The following is an 18,963-nucleotide window of genomic DNA, read 5'->3' on the forward strand; positions in this document are numbered from 1 at the left end:
AGAAATTCGTTGCGCCGCCCTTGGGGGCAAAAAACGGTGAAAGCTAACGTACGAAATCAGAGATCATCTATAATTCCATGAGTCATCAATTGTATGTACATTCAACAATTTCATAGCTATTAAAAAATAACATTCATAAATTACAATGTAACTAGTAATACAGAAATTGGATTTGATTTAGAATTATAAGAAGTTCATTTGCTTTAGAAAAATGATTTAATATCATGTATTGTATACAGTGTATTTAACACGTTCCGTGCCACGTGTGTCACCGATAGTACACGTTAAACATGAAACGTGTCAATATCATTAGGAACAATTCCATTTGTAAATATGGACAAGTAGAAATTTATTTATCAATAAAATTATACATAACAGATTATCATTAAATGACATATAATGTTTAAGTGGTCAACAAGTTTTAATTATTCATAAAAATACTTACGTTTTAAAAGCCTAGTTTTGATTATACTGTAACGTGAGTCATATTGCATATGTAAACATCAATTTAAAACATAGTCCGTCTCACTAAGTAATATTGTGCAAAGAAAAATTGAAAAAGTTTACATTTTTCTACTGCATCAATAAACCAATGGCCAAACAATGCGATATGCTTCGATATAGAAAAACTTACATCTTCAATATAGCGTGTATTTATAAGATGTTTGTGTGATGTTATTACTAGTTTCAGTTTGTTTTTACATTTTCCTCGTCCTCATCACTAGACATCTCTAGGGCATAACATAGCTAAAACAATTAATTTAAATGATCGGTTTTAATACAATAAACTCTTATTAAATAATCTTTATTCCGCTCACCTCGTCCAGTCCAGGTCTCATCAGTAATTCTTCAAGGCCGGATAATCGTTCGAGATAATTTGGCTGGTTACAAGCATCGAGAACGAAATCAATGCCTCGGCACTTATATTCATTTATCAATGGTGCCGAACAAGCAGTACACGATGGAAACCTATGCGTAATTGTTAATCGCATTTCGTGATTCCAAAGAGAACCACGTATCGTATGTGGAACACCTCCAAGTAAGCCAGGTTCGCAAACGGTGTCTTTGTTGGAATTAGATTGGTCGTTCCCAAAATTCATCATTGCTTTGGCTTCGATCCTGTAAATTGTGGGTAAATTTAAACGCCTAGCTACAAACGTAGATACTTTCGCAACAAAGATATCTCTGGATTATTTTAGGACGTATCTCACAAGAGATCTCTTTCTGCAAAAAAGAGTTTACTGACCCTTGGGGATGTTGAGTAATCGCAACCATAAGTTCAACTGCAAGTCCTGCTGCGATCTGAGAGAGACCTGGTCTGCTAACCGTACACTGCTGATCAAGAGTCCTGTCTAGCTGTGACTGGAAATATCGTTTTTAATATTTACCTTTTAAGTGCAGAAAATAGTGTACAATATGTTAAATTGTAACTTACGTTGCCTGGTTGCGTGATGTCATTACAAAAGTAACAACCGAGATCTTGTCCAGTGGGGTTTTGAACGGTCAAATCTGGAGAGTCTGGGTGCGAAGATCCACGAGAACCATGTCGCTGTACTGTGTAAGAATCAAAACCGAGGGCAGCATTGATAACTATTTTGTTGAAGGTAGCTCCGAGTACAGTAGGCAACCATCTAGCTTCTCGGGAATCCAAAAGTAAGAAACAAACGTCATGCTGAGACACTAAGTTTTCTAGTTGACTTATGGCATTTCGTGTTGTTTCCAACATGCTTTCACCCACAACGTGGCCAGGCATAGGAATCTGAAGGATGACACTTTCCACATTCTAGGTAGAAAATCATTGGCTTTAGTAATTTTAACTCGTGTAGGTGATTTTCAATTATAATTTCAATTACCAAATCCGGACGTATTCGGAGAAGGGCATCTTTAGCTGCTTCTGCTTTATAACGTCGTTTTACAGCATCCTCGTGAGTGTATAGACTTTGCCGGACAGGGTTACTGTGAGACACGTGGGAACTGTCAACAATTGTAAGATTTGTAATTCCCCAACCGATCAGTACTCTTGCTACTGCGCAACCTAGTGTCCCGGCACCCAGTAAAAGATATCGAGGTCCACTTATCGCATCCAGGTTGAGCTCAGGCACCAAACGCCATTTCATTAGTTTTAAATTTAAATCCACTGCTTTCCCACATAACCTTGAAAAATGCATATGTAAAAGAATAATTACAGGTAGTTATTCAATAAATTTGATAATATAGTTTAGCATGTTTGTACTCACTTAATGACATCCATAGAGCTGGATAGATCTACAATGTTAGGCCCCAATTTACCATTAACATTTGTCTCCCAACCGACCAATCGGTTTTCACAAATCGCTCTTTGAATACTTTCTGAATCATCGTATGTTTTAGCTTTTAATGAAAATACAATTGCATCATGTAGATTTTGTCCTCTTACTGACAGGACTTTAATTTCTTGTTGAAAACTAAAAAAGGGACAATGCCAAAAAAGAAGGCATAGAAGGTTACGTAGTGGCCATCCCGGTTCCAACTCTGTGGAGGGATCGTAGAAAGCAAAGTATACGTAATCATTATCCTGAAAATAAGAACAGAAATAAATGTTTCACTATTGAATATCGTATAAGCAGGAAATATAAAATTTAAGCAAGCAGTGCTGTTCAGAATGTACACCTTTTACTATCAGGAAATTCTAACTACCATATGAGTAATTATCTGAGAGACAAGGTGACTATTATTTCTATAAATAAATAAAAGACTTGAAAGTTACTATTATGAAAGATGTATGAAATAATTGAATTTACCAACTTGGAGTCTTTATGACTTTCAACATTTGATTTGATCCATTCAACTCCTTTGGCAAGACTAACAACTTCCAAGTTGTGACCAGTTTTAAAAACACAGAAAAAACATTTGCTTTTGCCTGGTAATTTCAGAAAACTCTTCTGTAATTCATCGATCTTATCTTGTGTAAATTCTAATGTAGCAGATCGTGGTTCTTGATAATGATATGTTTCAGGTAAGTTAAAAGGTGTCGGATACGCAGTCCAATAATGAAATCTATGTCTCTTTAAATCAGCATATGAAAGAATGATGAAAAATGTTAATTGCCATGGTTCCTGCAATGCAGTGCCATTTTTAATGGCATCTAAAATATGCTGCCCCAATGAGTTGATGAATGTTTCAGGGTTTGTCCATCTAAATGCTTCGTAGGTATTTGTATTAACAAGGAACCCAGTGCAAGGAACTGCTGTATCATGCGTCGTTGTCTCCGCGTTTCTAAAATTTATCCAAGTGTTACTTTTATTGTGACAGGAAGCACAATATGATGATTATCGATTGAATAATTTAAACAATCCTCACTCATTAAACGATGTACAATCCAAAACTAATAGACTAGCTCTGCCATCTGTTGTAGGCGTAAGACTATAACTTCCCCATAATGATATTTTTATCTTATCCTCCAGCTTATATTTATCCAGTTTCAATTCTTCAAATTTTGCCCAGAAACTAGGCTCCGTTGCTGACCTCAGCTTAGTGAATTTGACTACTTCGTTCAACATTTTAAGCCGCGTACTAGAAACCTGGAATTATAATTTACAGATATTATGTTTATATATCCATTTGTTAAACATGAACGTAAGTTTTAACTAAAGCAATATTTTATATTTATTACAAGTCAAAGAAATTTGAAATTATAGCTGACAAAGGTTTGATTAACACTACAATCAATAAAGTTCGATTAACAAATAATTAATATGTAACATTCCAAGACTGTTACATCATGTAGCATTTAAGCATGCTATACAACTTATAACAGGATTTTTCGCAAATCCATTTTTACTCCAAAAATAATATAAAATCTTAACTCTAAAGGACTGTTAGAATTTTAAATATTCACATAACTTGTCCACATAAATGTAATAGTAAACCAGAAATGAAAAAGTATAAATAGACATAAACCTAAGAAATTGACAATACCTTTAGTAAACGGTTTTTTATTTTTCCTTTCAAATCTGTAACAAGAAAATGTACAAAATTAAAGTTACAAAACAGTCTCACCTTCAAATGTAAACATAACCTTTAATAAAATGTAATTCAATTTTTCTCTTTGTATAATAGAAATTGAAATATTTGCACACTAGTTTCAATATCAGAAATATATGTATGTGTCAACACACACAAATAAATAGCATAAACATTATTACAGTACTTTTTGAATTGTCTTATACATAGAAAAACAACGCAGTTGGAGGTTTCATCCTTACCTAAGCCGATATATAGTCATTCATAATCTATAATTTACTTCATAATATGAAGTTAACACTGATTATTTATGGCGGAGAATAATAAAAAATATTATTATAATACAGACATGATACCAAGGTGTACCTTTATGCCCAAAAATTAACTGCAATTGAATGAATCACAGGTGATCACAGGACTGAGAATCAGGGGCGTGTTCAAATGTCACAAGCATAATTTACTCAATTGCCGTTAACGTGTGTATATACGTGACCAGATACGAACACGCTGTAAGTGACAGCAGTGAATCGTGGAACTCTCAAGCACATGAATTAAAAGGGAAGTATCAACTTCAATGCATACACATACAGACGTATACATATACATTCCATACAGGCGCAATTATCCGCCGCCAAGTTGCCAGCAAATATGCAAGTACATGCGCACATGATGAGTAACCAACATAAATCAACGCAAAGGTAAGTTAAATTTGAGAGATCAATCAATTAAACGTATATAAAAGATTTTCGAATTAGCAAGCACAGCTGTAAACGGTTTTCACCTTTCAATATAGTTTAAAGATCAAAAATACATTAGCGAGTCGCACTCGTCAATAGCGTTGTCTGCGCACGCGCGTAACCCATGGCAACGCGAAAATTCCTCCCGGCGGGAAAGATACAATATATTTAAACGTCGCTATATTTGGTAAACTTAATACTATATTTTTGCACGATCACCTTGTGCATTACGTATATACTTTGCTGATCAAAGTCAAATGTAGAGTAGTCAATATGTCTACTTGAACTTTACGATGATTCGAGCCAACGTAATGGAATAAATGTACTCATAAGACTCGACGACAAAAGGAACTTCGCGAAGGAAGGGGATCAATGGCGGAGAGCTCGAGACATTAACGCCCTTCCCATTCCTCCGAGTAAACTGTCGAATCATTGATTAACGGATACCTTTTCCGAAAAGTCGTGGGGGACATCTTTAATCGTGATTTATACGTCGTCTAGAATTATTTTCCGCATCTCTAACGGGTAATAACGATTTACAACCGCGCATCGAAGAGGGTGCCACCTGTCGGGGCGCCGCGAAACGCGGGCACGGCCCTGAAGCACGCGTGACGTCACGAATCCAATATGGCCGGGCAGCAGCGGCTGTCTGCATTGCGTTAACGCAAGGGCCCTTCTACCGTTAAGGGAGGGATTTTAATATAATTTTAATATGTCGGACTACTTCAAGTCCGCGCTGGGCTACCTGAACGGCGCCGGCACTTCGAACGAGTATGTCGGACAAACCTTGGAGATCAACAATGTGAAGCTTCGAGTGAACAGGCTACTCGCGGAGGGTGAGTCGTCGAGATCCTCCCACTTCGGAAAGTTCAACGCCGTTAAAATTTCCCCGCGCATTATAAACCGCCGCGACGTCATTCTTCGCCACCTGTGCGTACGGTGACGTGTCATCGGTAAGATATCGAGTCCATAGCGGGGACTCGCTGTCGACCTGGTGCGTGCCGCGACGTTCACTTGACATGTGTCAAAAGCATGCTCGACATCTCGCAGGGATCTCTGGGATCGCCGAGAGTGTATACGTTCCCCCGACTTCCGTGTGCTTGCCTGTCAAAACCTGTCCTTTATCTCACGTGGGACGATTCGCGGCCGCTTCCCTTCTTTGCCTTCGAATCACCGCGCATTTCTCTCGGATCTATTCTCGACCGATGCCGTTGCACCTATACTTTCTCTCGAGGTGGGGTGCAGCCACGCTTGACCGTTAGATCGGAGGTTAATTGGAGTTGCGTTATGCACGTATGATGCTTTTTTTTTCCGTTTCTTCTTTTTTCAATCCGGCTAAGAGTCCCGCTGCCCCTGTAAATTTTCATTCAGAGTCTCTTTCTTGAAATCCCTCGTATAACAGTGTCAGCTTATGAATATGCCAAGGGGTGGTCCTTATGTCTTAAACATGCCTGAATTCGAGATTTCGTCGAATTTGAACCTAACGTAACATTGCGTCAGGTTATGAACATGCCAGGGGGCGGTCCTCATATTTTAAACATGCCCGAATTCGAGATTTCGTCGAATTCGAACCTAACCTAACATTGCGTCAGATCATTAACATGCCAAAGGGTGGTCCTTATCTTTTAAACATGCCCGAATTCGAGATTTCGTCGAATTTGAACCTAACCTAACATTGCGTCCACTGAGTAATCAATGTAATAGATGAACATGAAGTTGTGGTATTTTCTTGAGTGAAAATAATGGGAAATTGCTAAATGTTTCAATTATGGTTTTTTTCTATGGAACTCATATTAACCTCTATATTGATTTTTTTTTACTTTTTAATTGTTTATAAGTCAACATGTAATAAGCGTAAATGTAGATGTTAGTATAGTTTATGTATTTTTAATGTTCTAACAGTTTTACGGGTTCTTTAAAAGAAAAATAAATCTGATCAGTCATGACAGTAACTATAATGAATATAATTGACATTTAATAAATATTTCTGATGTTTCACGATTTCTTTAAAATTCTTAACAAAATTTACAAAATTACATAATTTACAGAATGTGCTTGTCCTCTTACTTCTTTCATCAGAAATCAAACTTTATGTCTTGTTGCTTTATTTCAATTGCTTTTTCGATATTTTTTTATTTCTTCTTATTTGGCTTGGGATTAGTTAATCAATTAATTACTTAGTTATCAAATAACTATAGTTACTAACATTTAGTATTTATGATGAAACAATATAAATATTTTTAAAATTTTCCTGTATGTAAATACTTAATAATTCTGTAAAAAAATATGACTCTGACTGTTTTATAATTTAATATATGAAACGTACGCATATCTTATTATTTTAAAAGTATATCATTTTTATTATATAAATAATATGAAATTTAATATTAACAGGTGGCTGGGCTTTAGTGTTTGCAGTAGAAGATATTGCCACGGGGAAAGAATATGCCCTTAAGGTAAATAAAAATTATTTTGTTATCCTCAAATTTAAATATACTCTTTGCATTAAACATAGAATTGTTTAATTGTTACAGAGACTCATTGCTACCGATGAAGAAGCTAATAGGAATGTTATTCAAGAAATAGAGATATTAAAGAAACTTTCAGGCCACCCAAACGTAATTCAGTATTTATGTGCTCAGCGGGTGGAGAGAGAAGATCGTAAAGGCTATGAATATTTGTTAGTTACCGAACTATGTCCAGGAGGAACAGTTGCAGACATTTTGCGTAGTACATCTGTTAACTCCTTGACCCTTGCCCAAGTTTGTAAAATAGCGTATCAAGCAACAAAAGCGGTTCATCATATGCACAGTCAGCAACCTCAACCTTTTGTTCACCGTGACATTAAGCTAGAAAACTTTTTAATCGGAAGTGACGGTTTGATCAAGCTGTGTGATTTTGGAAGTACAACTACCCAGCAGATATTACCAGATCCATCATGGAATGCTCAGAAACGTTCAACTTTGGAAGACCAGATGGCAAAGTACACAACTCCGATGTATCGAGCGCCAGAAATGATGGACACCTGGAATAATGAACCGATAGGACCTCCTGCCGATTGTTGGGCGCTTGGATGTATTTTGTATGCCTTAGTTAGTTTACGGCATCCATTTCCTGAAGGTAATTCCATTATTATTAAGGTAATTTCATTAGAAGTCCATTATTTTTATTCTTCGATCTTATATGTAGAGAACTTTCATATAACAGTAATATTAATTAATCCTACATTTATTTACTTTACTAGGTAATAAGTTAGGAATTGTCAATGCGAGATACCCTCCATTGCCACCGAACCCACGACTTGGATGTCTCCATGACTTAGTGAAAGGCTGTCTGCAAGCTTCACCGACCGAAAGATTGACAACAGCGACGCTCTTAGAAAGACTAGCTGCAATAGCGGAATCAAATAACTTCGATCCTAGGGAGCCAGCAAAAGTAGAAATCGTTAAACCCGCTCCACCTCCGAGACCAACGTCGCCATCTCCGTCGCACAGGACAACGGCACCTCCTCCTCGACCGAATCCCCCAGCTGCAATGGCTCCACCAAGACCTCCTGCAGTTCATCCACCGATGCCTAAACACGTTGCAGCCCCTTCGTCGGGTCTGTTCAGTTCCTTGAAAGGTGGTGCGGGCAGTATTTTAAGAAATCTGAAAGACACATCAAGCAAAATGATGCACTCCGTGCAACAAAGCATGGCCAGGACCGAGTTGGACGCTAGTTACTTAACCTCTCGAATATTAATCATGCCCTATCCAGCAGACGGGATAGAGTCTGCATATCGAGCTAACCATGTCGAAGATGTTAGGGCCTTTCTTCAGACTCGACATCCGCCCCCTGCCAAGATTCAACTTTATAATCTATCACGAGGACGGCCAAATGTCTCCAGACTTCCTGGAAGGCATATCGATTGCTCCTTTGCCTACGCTTCGCCTGATGCTAATGCTCCCATGCTTTCGGCTCTTTATCAAATTTGTCAGGACATGTATCAATATCTAGATGCTGACTTCAATAACGTCGTTGTGCTTTACTGTTCGGTAAGTATGATTGGTCATTTAAAGAGAAATAAATTCCCAGTAGAGCTATGTTTAGAGTAAGAGGACGTAGTACTCAGTTGAAGCTTATGAACTCGTCAAGTATAAATACTTTTGAACTAATATATCAAAGTTACAAAGCTCATTCTATTTAAGAACAAGATTAATTACTATTCAACATGACGTAGTTCACGAAAATTGATGATCCCTCAATAAGAACCGAAATAATTTAATATATCAACAATAATAGGTTCAAATAATCATTATTACCCGAGCCATCCACAAAAGGTTATTAGGAAACAAAGTTCTACATGTTCAACTGATGTTCCACGTCTAATTATAAACGCCGAAAGAAACCTAGGAAAGTAAACGGTTTTGACATTTTTGATTTTATAATTTTCACATCATTATATTTTATATAAAATTCAGCATTGAATTTAAATTTCTTAATCTATATTATTTCTAAACAGGATGGCTATCGAGCTAGTGCAACGGTGGCTTGTGCCCTGCTTCTTTATTCTGGAGCATTGACGTCCGTTGAAGAGGCAGTTACCCTGTATACAACCAGACGGTGTCAGCCACCCCAATTGCAGCCATCAGAACTGCGTATTATCAATTACATGAGCTTCCTAATTTGCGGAGTACATCCACATCCAAGACCATTGGTGCTTCGTTCCTTGCTCCTACAACCGGTACCTCTGTTCACGAAGGCGAGGGATGGTTGCCGGCCCTATGTCGAGGTCTACAGCAACGGCGCCTTGGTATTCTCCACGAAACGCGCGGAGTATGAGGAGATGAAGCTCTTCGGCATGATGGAGGGCAAGGTTTGCCTTATCCTGGGAGATGCGACAGTACGGGGCGACGTTACAATCGTCGTCTTTCACGCCCGCCAACAGCTGGGTCGAGTGATTGGCATTAAGATCGCCTCGACGTACTTTCACACGGGTTACGTGCCCTTAACGGAGAGCACTCTGGTATTCGAGAAGCAAGAGCTAGACGATACCCCGGAGGTGGGAGGGAAATTCAGGATGGTGCTAAACGTCATGATAGGAGAGGAATCCACGAAGACATCGGGACCTCCTGCCCCCTGGGAGGCACGGTCTCCGAAGCCCGGTCCGGACCCTCTCTTTGGATCGACCCTGGAGATGGAGGAAACCCTGGAGAACTTCCGATCCGCTGGTCAACCTCGCGAAGCGAATGTAAAGTCTAACTGGCATTGTTTTCTTGTTATCCACCGTTAATCGTTCATTATGACGAGCTCGAAAATCTGAAAAATCTTGGGAATTTTACAGGTCACCGAACAGGCGCCACCAGTTCCGGAGTCAAAACCGGAGGATATGTCGCTCCCTCAGCCGTTGCCCGAAGAAAATGTCCAAGAGCGACAGGAGAGAGAAGCCGAGACAAAAAGGTTTGCGGAAGCGGACCTGCTCAACCTTGGTTCTTCGAGTTTGAACGCTACCTCGGAAACCCCCTCACCAGCTCCTGGGTTGGACATATTCTCTGGCCCTGAGCCCAGTACAAACGATCTTCTAGGCGGATTCGCTGCGTTCCAATCGGAAGAGGCGAAGAACACCGATCGAGCTCCGGACGACTTGAGAACGAACGACCTTCTGTTCGGCCACGAGCAGCCTGCCGGGAATACGGTCAAGGGCAACAATGCCAATAATGCCAACAACGTCAATGTCAATGATTTACTCTTCGGGCAAAGTCATCCGACCGAGAGCAAGAGTAACGACTTCCTTTTCGATCCCCTGGCAGGAAGCGGAGGGAACGACCTCTTGGGCGGATGGGCCAACTCGAAGACCTCCCTGAACGCGCCCAACGTGGAGGAGAACTTCCCGCGAAACGCGAGCGTGCCGAATTTCGCGGCCCAGAGCAAAGACCCCTTTGCAAATCTTGCCGGTTCCCTGGGAGCTGGATTGAATTCCAGCTGGAACGGAACCCCTAGGGACTCCAACACTCCACAGTCGGCCAGCCCTGCCCCGGTTGGCACTCCCGTGCATACAAGCCCCCGCGTGCACAAATCCGCGACGTCCAATGGCACTACGAGTAACAATTCCGAGCCCGTCGCCGGCGCCGCTTCTGCCGGCCCCAAGAAACCTGGGGATGCTTTCGAGGATCTCCTGGGTAGTCAGGGCTACAACTTCTTCAGCTCGCGGAAGGCCGAGAAGGACAGCCCCAAGACTATAAACCAAATGCGCAAGGTCGAGGCCGCCAAGACTATGGATCCCGAGAGGCTAAAAATTGCCGAATGGACCGAAGGGAAAAAGGGTAACCTCAGGGCTCTTCTTTGCTCTCTACACACGGTGCTGTGGCCGGAGGCCGACAGGTGGCAAAGATACGAAATGCATCAGCTCGTGTCCGCTGCAGATGTTAAAAAGGCGTATCGCAAAGCCTGCCTAGCTGTTCACCCTGACAAGGTGCATTTTTTAGTATATTCAACGGTTTAGTTTCTAGCCCTGATTTTAAGAAATGCAAGAAATTAACTTCATTTTGAATGCTAAACGTTAACTTTCAAAGTTTTTAAGGTGAAGTGATACACTTCGAGGAACTTGATCGACGTCGGTAAAAAAGATTCTTTTAAATACCTATGTTGCCGACGTTCGTATTTATATCAACAACCGTACGAATTATCTTGGGTATTGTACTAAATGGCATATTCCTTAGGTCGTTTCCGTACAATAATTATAAAGAAATCGAAGTAAAACTCTAGAAATCCCCTGGATTCGTGCTCTTTGACGCTCTAATTGGCTGCAGATTGCCACCCTACGCCATCTGTGATTTTAGTGTTAACTAAATTTTATCTCCGGCAGTTCTCGTGTTTCCTTCGTTTTTAGCACAGAAGCGCATAAGACACTTTTTTGCCTTTATCCCGTTCAAATGCGAGTTTCTCGATTACCAGAGTATTTTAAATTGTCGTACAATTGTCCTGACACCTTTGTTTCTCATATCAAAGCCTTTAAGACTTGTATATCGATCGAAATGTGAGAGCTCGTCGCCATTTTGGTTCTAGTCTAGGCTAAAAGAAACAATTTTTTCTCGAAAATGCAAATTTTGAAAATGTCAGGACAATTTCTAGGTGTTCACGAGTCATATGTCAAAGTTTCACACGGTTCGATCCAATACCCTTAAAAAAAAAGTGTCTAATTCGAATTGACTGATTTGAGGGGGGTTTCACTTCACCTTAATACATTACAAAAGGACCGCCATCCAGCCTACGTATCGAACATTAGTTTTTACAGAGATGTACCGAACCATTCCAAGATCGATTTTGTTTAACCTGTTTACCTGGTATTACGAGATTTTTCGTCATACCAGGTAATTTTGGAAATATTAAATTGCATGGAAATTTAAAAATGTAATATAGACAAAGGAAAAAGTCCCCATTGTGAAACTAGTCGTAGAATAGATAATTCCCAGGTTAACAGGTTAATACCGATTTTTGATTTCTTAAATCCATAAATGCATTTACTTGTTCATATTCCCTACTCCGTGATTCGTATGTTTAATTCTATTCCTGCCAGAACTGAAGTAAACCACTAGAATCAATTCCGTGCAATTGAATTTCCAAAGTGAGGGGCGAAGGGAACAATGAACAATATACCACGGCCATTCGGGAACAAACCCCTCGACAATAAAATCCTAGTAATAAGGACGTCTTTAAGCTCGGTTATCTCGCGACAGTAAAAACTTATGTCCCGTGGCTCTCCTTCACAAGTTTCCCGAGGTCCTAGCTGGGTTTTACTGCGCTGCAGGACTCTACTGCCCTAGATTTCTGTCGGTCTCTAGAGAAGATCCCGGATTCCGGGCGCACAATTTCGAAAATGTAATTGCTATTAAGGGGAAGTGAAACACGTCGAGGAACTTGATCGACGTTGATAAAGAAGATTTTTCTAAATGCCTACGTTGCCGACGTTCGTTTTTATATTGACAGCCGTGTCGAATTATATTGGGTATTGTACCAATTGGCATACTCCACCTGTCGTTTTTGTACAATAATTATAAAGAAATCGAAGTAAAACTCCAGAAATCCTCTGGATTCATGCTTTCTGGGGCCCTAATTGACTACAGAGGGACCCCCTGCGCCATCTGTGATTTCCAGGTCTATTAAATTTTCACCCCGAGACCTCGTATTCCCATCGTTTTAGCATAGAAACATATACAACACTTTTTTTGCCCTTATCCCGTTCAAATGCGAGTTTATCGGTTATCAGAGTGTTCTAAATTGTCGTGAAATTGTCCTGACCCTTTCGATTCTCATATCAAAGCCTTCGATAATTGTACATTGATCGAAATATGAGAGCTCGACGCCATTTTGGTTCTGATCTGGGCTGAGTTACAAAATTTAGTTAAAAAATCCAAATTTTGAACGTGTCAGGACAATTCTTAGATGATCAGGAGTGATGTGTCAAAGTTTCGAACAGTTTGGTCTAATACCCTTAAAAAAAAGTGTTGTATTCGAATCGACTGATTTGAAGAATGTTTCACCTCACCTTAATTACTGGCACGCTAACGCTCGTCTTTTTCGATTTCAGCAAGCGGGCACCGCGAACGAGAACATTGCCAAACTGATATTTATGGAGTTGAACAACGCTTGGAGCACATTCGAGAACGATGCCTCGCAGCAGAATCTGTTCAGTTAATTTCAAGAAAGGTTAATCGTCCTCGGGGATGGCGGCTTCCTCGAGGCGCGCCATTTCTTCCCGGGTCGAGCTCACGTTCCGAATAGCTGTACGACGAATAAGAAGAAAAACACAAGTCAGTCTCTCTTCCTCCGTAAGGCATTCCGCAGAAGTTATCTCCGATAGCCTCCTAGGGTTAACCGCGTGTCGCGCGAACAGGATAGGGCTCAGTTGAGATAGCGTCTTGCACGCAACTCGTTCGTTCAAAGCCCTGATAATTTAATTCAAGAGTAAATGGTAACTGTACTCTACGAGCACTATGGCATACATTACATATGTATATAAAGCAATGTAAATTAAGCAGATTTCAAATATATACGCAGATATTTTCTCGGCGTAGGGGCGGTTCTCTCGGGCCCTCCCCCTCGAGGTTCCCTCTAGTGACGCGACGAGTCGAGTATTTTGACTCGTTAAACTCGAGTCAACTCGAGTCATTGTTATTGTAACTAGAGTTATTGGTACAAACTTATGCGAGTTACGAGGGTAAGGGCGAGACCGAGTCACTCGTATCGAGATATCAACCGCGCCTTATTTGTTTATTCGAGTAATTAATCAAATCGTTTTACTCTCCAACTCGTCATTGACTCGACTCGTCGCGCCGAATGTATGCGGAGTCGAGTCGTCGACTCGAGTTGGCAATTTTCGAGTAAATCGAGTCGATGAACTGAACTCCATTCGTTATATTGCTTGACTTGAGTTGTCCTTAGTCGAGTCGTTTTACTCATCAACTCGCCATTGACTCGACTCGTCGCGCCGCACGTACGCGGCAGCGAGTCATCGATTCGAGTTGGCAATTTTCGAGTAAATCGAGTCGAGTGAACTGAACTCCATTCGTTATGTCGCTTGACTTGAGTCACCGTTAATCAAGTTGCTTTACTCGCCTACTCGCCGCGCCGAATATATGCGGAATCGAGTCATCGACTCGAGTTGGCAATGTTTAAGTAACTCGAGTCGATGAACTACTCGACTTGTTATGTCGCTTTCCTCGAGTCGTTTTACTCGCCAGCTTGCCATTGACTCGACTCGTCGCGCCGAATGTATGCGGAATCGAGTCATCGACTCGAGTTGGCAATGTTTGAGTAACTCGAGTCAATGAACTGCTCGACTCGTTATGTCGCTTGACACGAGCCGCCGTTAATAGAGTCGTTTTATTCACCATTGACTCGACTCGTCGCGTCGAATGTATGCGGCATCGAGTCGTCAATGTTCCGAGCAACTCGAGTCATTATGTCGAGTAACTCGACATAATGACTCGTCGCCACTAATCGAGGTAACTCGCCAACTCGCCGTGCCGAATGTATATGGCACCCAGTTATCGACTCGAGTCCAAACTCGAGTTGGCATTGCTTTTGAATTCGAGTAACTCGAGTTGGTAAAGTAATCGACTCGTCGCATCACTAGTTCCCTCCCTAAATGAATCATGAAATATCCGAGGCCTCGAGGATGTAAATCGAAGGACTTTTCCAAAAACCTTGATGCTGAGAATCGGCCATGCAGACGATAAGAGTCACACGGTGCATCGAGTAATCGATGCCACCTGGTTGACAATTATCTGCAGTGCCCTTCTCGTGTCGAGCTCTTCTTCGGTGCGCCATTCTTCAGAAGTACCTCCGATAGCCTTCTAATAGCCTCCTAATGGTGACCGTATATCGCGCGAGTAGAGCAAAGCAAAATCGAGAGAGCATCCCCCAACGCGCTCCTTGAACCTCCCTAATAACTTAATGAGTAAATGGCAACTGTACCCTATGAGCACTATCTGGTATATATTACATATGTATATAAAGCAATGTAAATTAAGCAGATTCCAAATATATACGCAGATATATTCTCGGCGAAGGGACGGTCCTCTCGGATATCGCCAACGGCCCTCCCTCTCTCGAGGTTTCCTTCTTAAGTGGGCCGTGAAATGTCCGAAGTTCCGATTATGGTCATTGAAACGGTTCTTTCGGAGACTTTGCCATTCAGAGCTCGTAAGGTGAATTGTACGAATCATCCGCTGCATTGAGCAATTTATCCGGCCTGGTTCACGGTTGTTCGAGATGCACCAGACCTTCCCGAATTTGGCTCGGGCTCCGAGTCAATGTAAAGTGAAAAGAAAACGATATGGCGTCGCTCCTCTTCATTCTTTAGAAATTACCTCTAATAGCCTCTTAGCGATAACCGGGTGTATCTCGTTTACGCAGCAGGATTAAATTGAGAGAGCCTCTCGCTAGTGTCGCGCTCGTCGGATGCCGTACTAATTTAATTCAAGAGTAAATGGTCATTGTACTCTCCTAGTGCTATAGCGTATGATACACATGTATATACAGCAATGTAAATTAAGCAGATTCCAAATATATATGCAGATATTTTCTCGGTGAAGGGAAGGTTTTCTCCGGTCTTGCCATCGGACCCTACCGCTCTCGAGGCTCCCTCCTTAAGTGGACCTCCAGACATCCAAGGCTCCGATTATGGAAATCTGAACGACTCTTTCGAACCCTTTGCTACGAGTCAGTAATGCAGATGGTAAGAGCCATACAGAGTCCATTACGCCACGTGGTACGGCCTGGTTCATGGTTATTACGTAAGTGTCCATCAGTGTCCATGTGTTTGGCCGTAAAATCGTGAAGTACGATGAATGTACAATGTACACCCATTGTACAGTCTTTCGTTCGTGGTATTTAAAGCTAAGATCATGAAGTACGATGAATGTACAATGTACACGCATTGTACAGTCTCTCGTTCGCGGTATTTGGTCGTAAACTCGTGAAGTACGATGAATGACAATATACACCCATTATACAGTATTTCGTTCGCGGTATTTAATGCTAAAATCGTGATGTACGATGAATATACAATGTACACCCATTGTATAGTCTTTCATTCGCGGTATTTGGCCGCAAAATCGGGAAGTACGATGAATGTACAATGCACACCCAATGTACAATCTTTCGTTCGCGGCATTTGGTCGTGAAATCGTGAAGTACGATGAATGTACAATGCACACCCATTGATACAATCTTTCATTCGCGGCATTTGGTCGTGAAATCGTGAAGTACGATGAATGTACAATGCACACCCATTGATACAATCTTTCGTTCGCGGCATTCGGCAGTGAAATCGTAAAGTGCGATAAATATACAGTGTACACCCATTGTACAGTCTTTCGTTCGCGGTATTTAATGTTAAAATCGTGAAGTACGGTGAATGTTCAATGTACACCAATTGCGCAGTCTCTCGTTCGCGGTATTTAATGCTAAAATCGTGAAATACGATGAATGTACAATGTGCACCCATTGTACAGTCTCTCGTTCGCGGTATTTAACGATTAAAAAATCAAGCCAGTTAAATGATTTCTTTCAAAATTTGAATTAAATATGATTATTTAAATTTCATTTCTTTTNATCTGTCGCTTGAGATATTTAGCAAAGATTACAAAGAAATATTTAGAAATTATTCTATACTACTAGGGGTTGAACGAATTTCATTTGATTCAAAATTAATTTACGCTTTCGCGGCTCGTTGTTATTACCTTTTTCTTTTTTTTATTTCATCTGCGCCATTAAGATTTGTCACTAGAAAATGACTAGCATTCATGACCGAATCATTCCGTTTTTACAATGCCAAGGTATGAAAGAGAAAATCATGACTTTTTCCTTTTTATCTCCATTGATAAATCGCTGACATCCGATTCAAATTTAAACAGATTCCCCCGATGAGATCGAGCGCCAACGTCAGTTTTATGCGATTTCAATAAATCGATCAGGCGCTAATAAAACGTACCAGTCGGGCCGCGCAAACATTAGTGCTCTCTGGTGTGATTAAATGGCATTGAGTGACGTCAGGGCGTCATAACCAATCAGGGGCGTCGTAACCGTACCCGGTACTCGATCGGACGACAGCGCCATTGGACCCTAATTGAGTTACGACCAATCGGCGTAGTTTCTCGAAAAATCCCGGGAAACGGTCAATATTTGATTTAAACCAACGGAACGGGCAGCATCTTTCACAGGACAAGAGCAAAACGTTTGCAACGCATGTTGCACGACATGAAAGATTACATAACAGGGCGTACGTACAATACACGTCATCGTTAGCTTTAAAAAAATCCCGTTCCCGGCGCTGCATGACCCACCGGGTCGTCCATCCATTTTCAAAACGAAATTCATCTTCGTTAATGCCATGGCACCGTAAAAATCTAAAAGACGTATTACCTGTCCTTCGAAATGCCAAGGAATTTTTATTTGGTACCATTTTTTGCCGTGTCGATGCGTGGAAAAAATATTTCCCACTCAAAATGATCGGGGCTCAAGAGTGGACACTGCTCGTTAAGGTGAAGTGAAACCTCCTTCAAATCAGTCGATTCGAATACAACACTTTTTTTAAGGGTATTAGACCAAATTGTCCGAAACTTAGACGTATCACTTCTGATTATCTAAGAATTGTTCTGACACATTAAAAATTTGAATTTTTTAACTCAGCCCAGATCAGAACCAAAATGGCGTCGAGCGCTCACATTTCGATCAATATACAATTATCGAGGGCTCTGATATGAGAATCGAAAGGGTCAGGACAATTTTACGACAATTTAGAACACTGTAGTAATCGATAAACTTGCATTTGAACGGGATAAAGGCAAAAAAAGTGTTGAATATGTTTCTATGCTAAAACGATGGGAATACGAGGTCTCAAAATTTGAATTAAATATGATTATTTAAATTTCATTTCTTTTCCTCACATGATTTCACTACGTTTCCTGTAACACATGTATATATAAAGTCAATGTTGCATAATCTATCTCTTTTTTCTTCCGGTCTATTTCGAGATACATATGTACTGTACTTATTTACCCTACGGCCGGTTGAATGATCCACTTTAAAGTGTTAATTTTAAAACACATTTGGGCGTGTATAATTTTTTTTTTAATACCATTTCATTTCATGCATACATGCCAACACCCGTAAGAGAAGTTTGGGTATTCCCATTTTATGTGTTCGTATTGATTGCATATTGTCAGAGTAGAAACTATATTCATCGCGTGCATATATTTCATCATTTTGCTTTTTTACACCTATTATTGTGTGGTAAGTTCAACTGAAAATAATATAAACGTTGGAAATAAAATAACTTCTTTTTCATTTCGTTTATTATTACTCTTACTAAATCGATTATTACTTGCACTTAATTGACAAAAATAAATCTTTTATATAAAAACCGGTTATTTGATCGGTTCTGATAGAAATAGGTATAACCGCAATGTCAACTACGGTTCGTTGCCGTTTAAATTAATTACTTACGGAATTGATGAACCTTCGATGATCTTTAGACCCTCTTGAAACAATGAACGAAATTATGTACGTTTCTCACTGCCTCATGAGAAAGTGTGCGGAAATACTTAACATATATTCCACTATTTAGACTGAAATGTTTCAATAAAGTAATAATATAAATAGAAAATCGATGGTGAATCAATCAAGTGAACACATCCCTAGTAGCACAAAATATTTGTCCTATATTTTCTATATATTTAA

The 18,963-nt window shown here is 40.3% G+C and overlaps 2 protein-coding genes across 5 annotated transcripts; one reads left to right on the plus strand and one right to left on the minus strand.

Moving 5' to 3' along the window:
• Positions 1 to 332: 332 nt before the first annotated feature.
• Positions 333 to 5,657, minus strand: LOC105702856 (ubiquitin-like modifier-activating enzyme atg7). Of its 4 annotated transcripts, none has more exons than XM_012430760.2 (10): positions 5,526 to 5,657; positions 3,958 to 3,992; positions 3,340 to 3,560; positions 2,781 to 3,255; positions 2,238 to 2,554; positions 1,854 to 2,154; positions 1,436 to 1,783; positions 1,247 to 1,362; positions 819 to 1,119; positions 333 to 747 (listed from the first exon to the last, which is right to left on the minus strand). In XM_012430760.2, the coding sequence occupies exons 3-10, from the start codon at positions 3,537 to 3,539 to the stop codon at positions 688 to 690; spliced, it is 2,118 nt and encodes a 705-aa protein (XP_012286183.1). In that variant the 5' UTR covers positions 3,540 to 3,560; positions 3,958 to 3,992; positions 5,526 to 5,657; the 3' UTR covers positions 333 to 687. The 4 variants fall into 4 exon arrangements, with proteins under 4 accessions (XP_012286183.1, XP_012286185.1, XP_012286184.1 ...); XM_012430762.2 differs by lacking the exon at positions 5,526 to 5,657 and adding an exon at positions 5,187 to 5,295; XM_012430761.2 differs by lacking the exon at positions 5,526 to 5,657 and adding an exon at positions 4,369 to 4,694.
• On the plus strand, positions 5,362 to 15,814 carry LOC105702855 (cyclin-G-associated kinase). Its single transcript, XM_023433177.1, has 7 exons — positions 5,362 to 5,575; positions 7,134 to 7,195; positions 7,274 to 7,859; positions 7,984 to 8,774; positions 9,242 to 9,970; positions 10,064 to 11,191; positions 13,307 to 15,814. Exons 1-7 carry the CDS (start codon positions 5,452 to 5,454, stop codon positions 13,412 to 13,414), a joined length of 3,528 nt encoding a protein of 1,175 aa, XP_023288945.1. The 5' UTR covers positions 5,362 to 5,451; the 3' UTR covers positions 13,415 to 15,814.
• Positions 15,815 to 18,963: the final 3,149 nt, after the last annotated feature.

The sequence above is a fragment of the Orussus abietinus genome, unplaced genomic scaffold, assembly GCF_000612105.2.
Source record: "Orussus abietinus isolate OABI.00-Male unplaced genomic scaffold, Oabi_2.0 scaffold531, whole genome shotgun sequence".
Lineage (NCBI taxonomy): Eukaryota > Metazoa > Arthropoda > Insecta > Hymenoptera > Orussidae > Orussus > Orussus abietinus.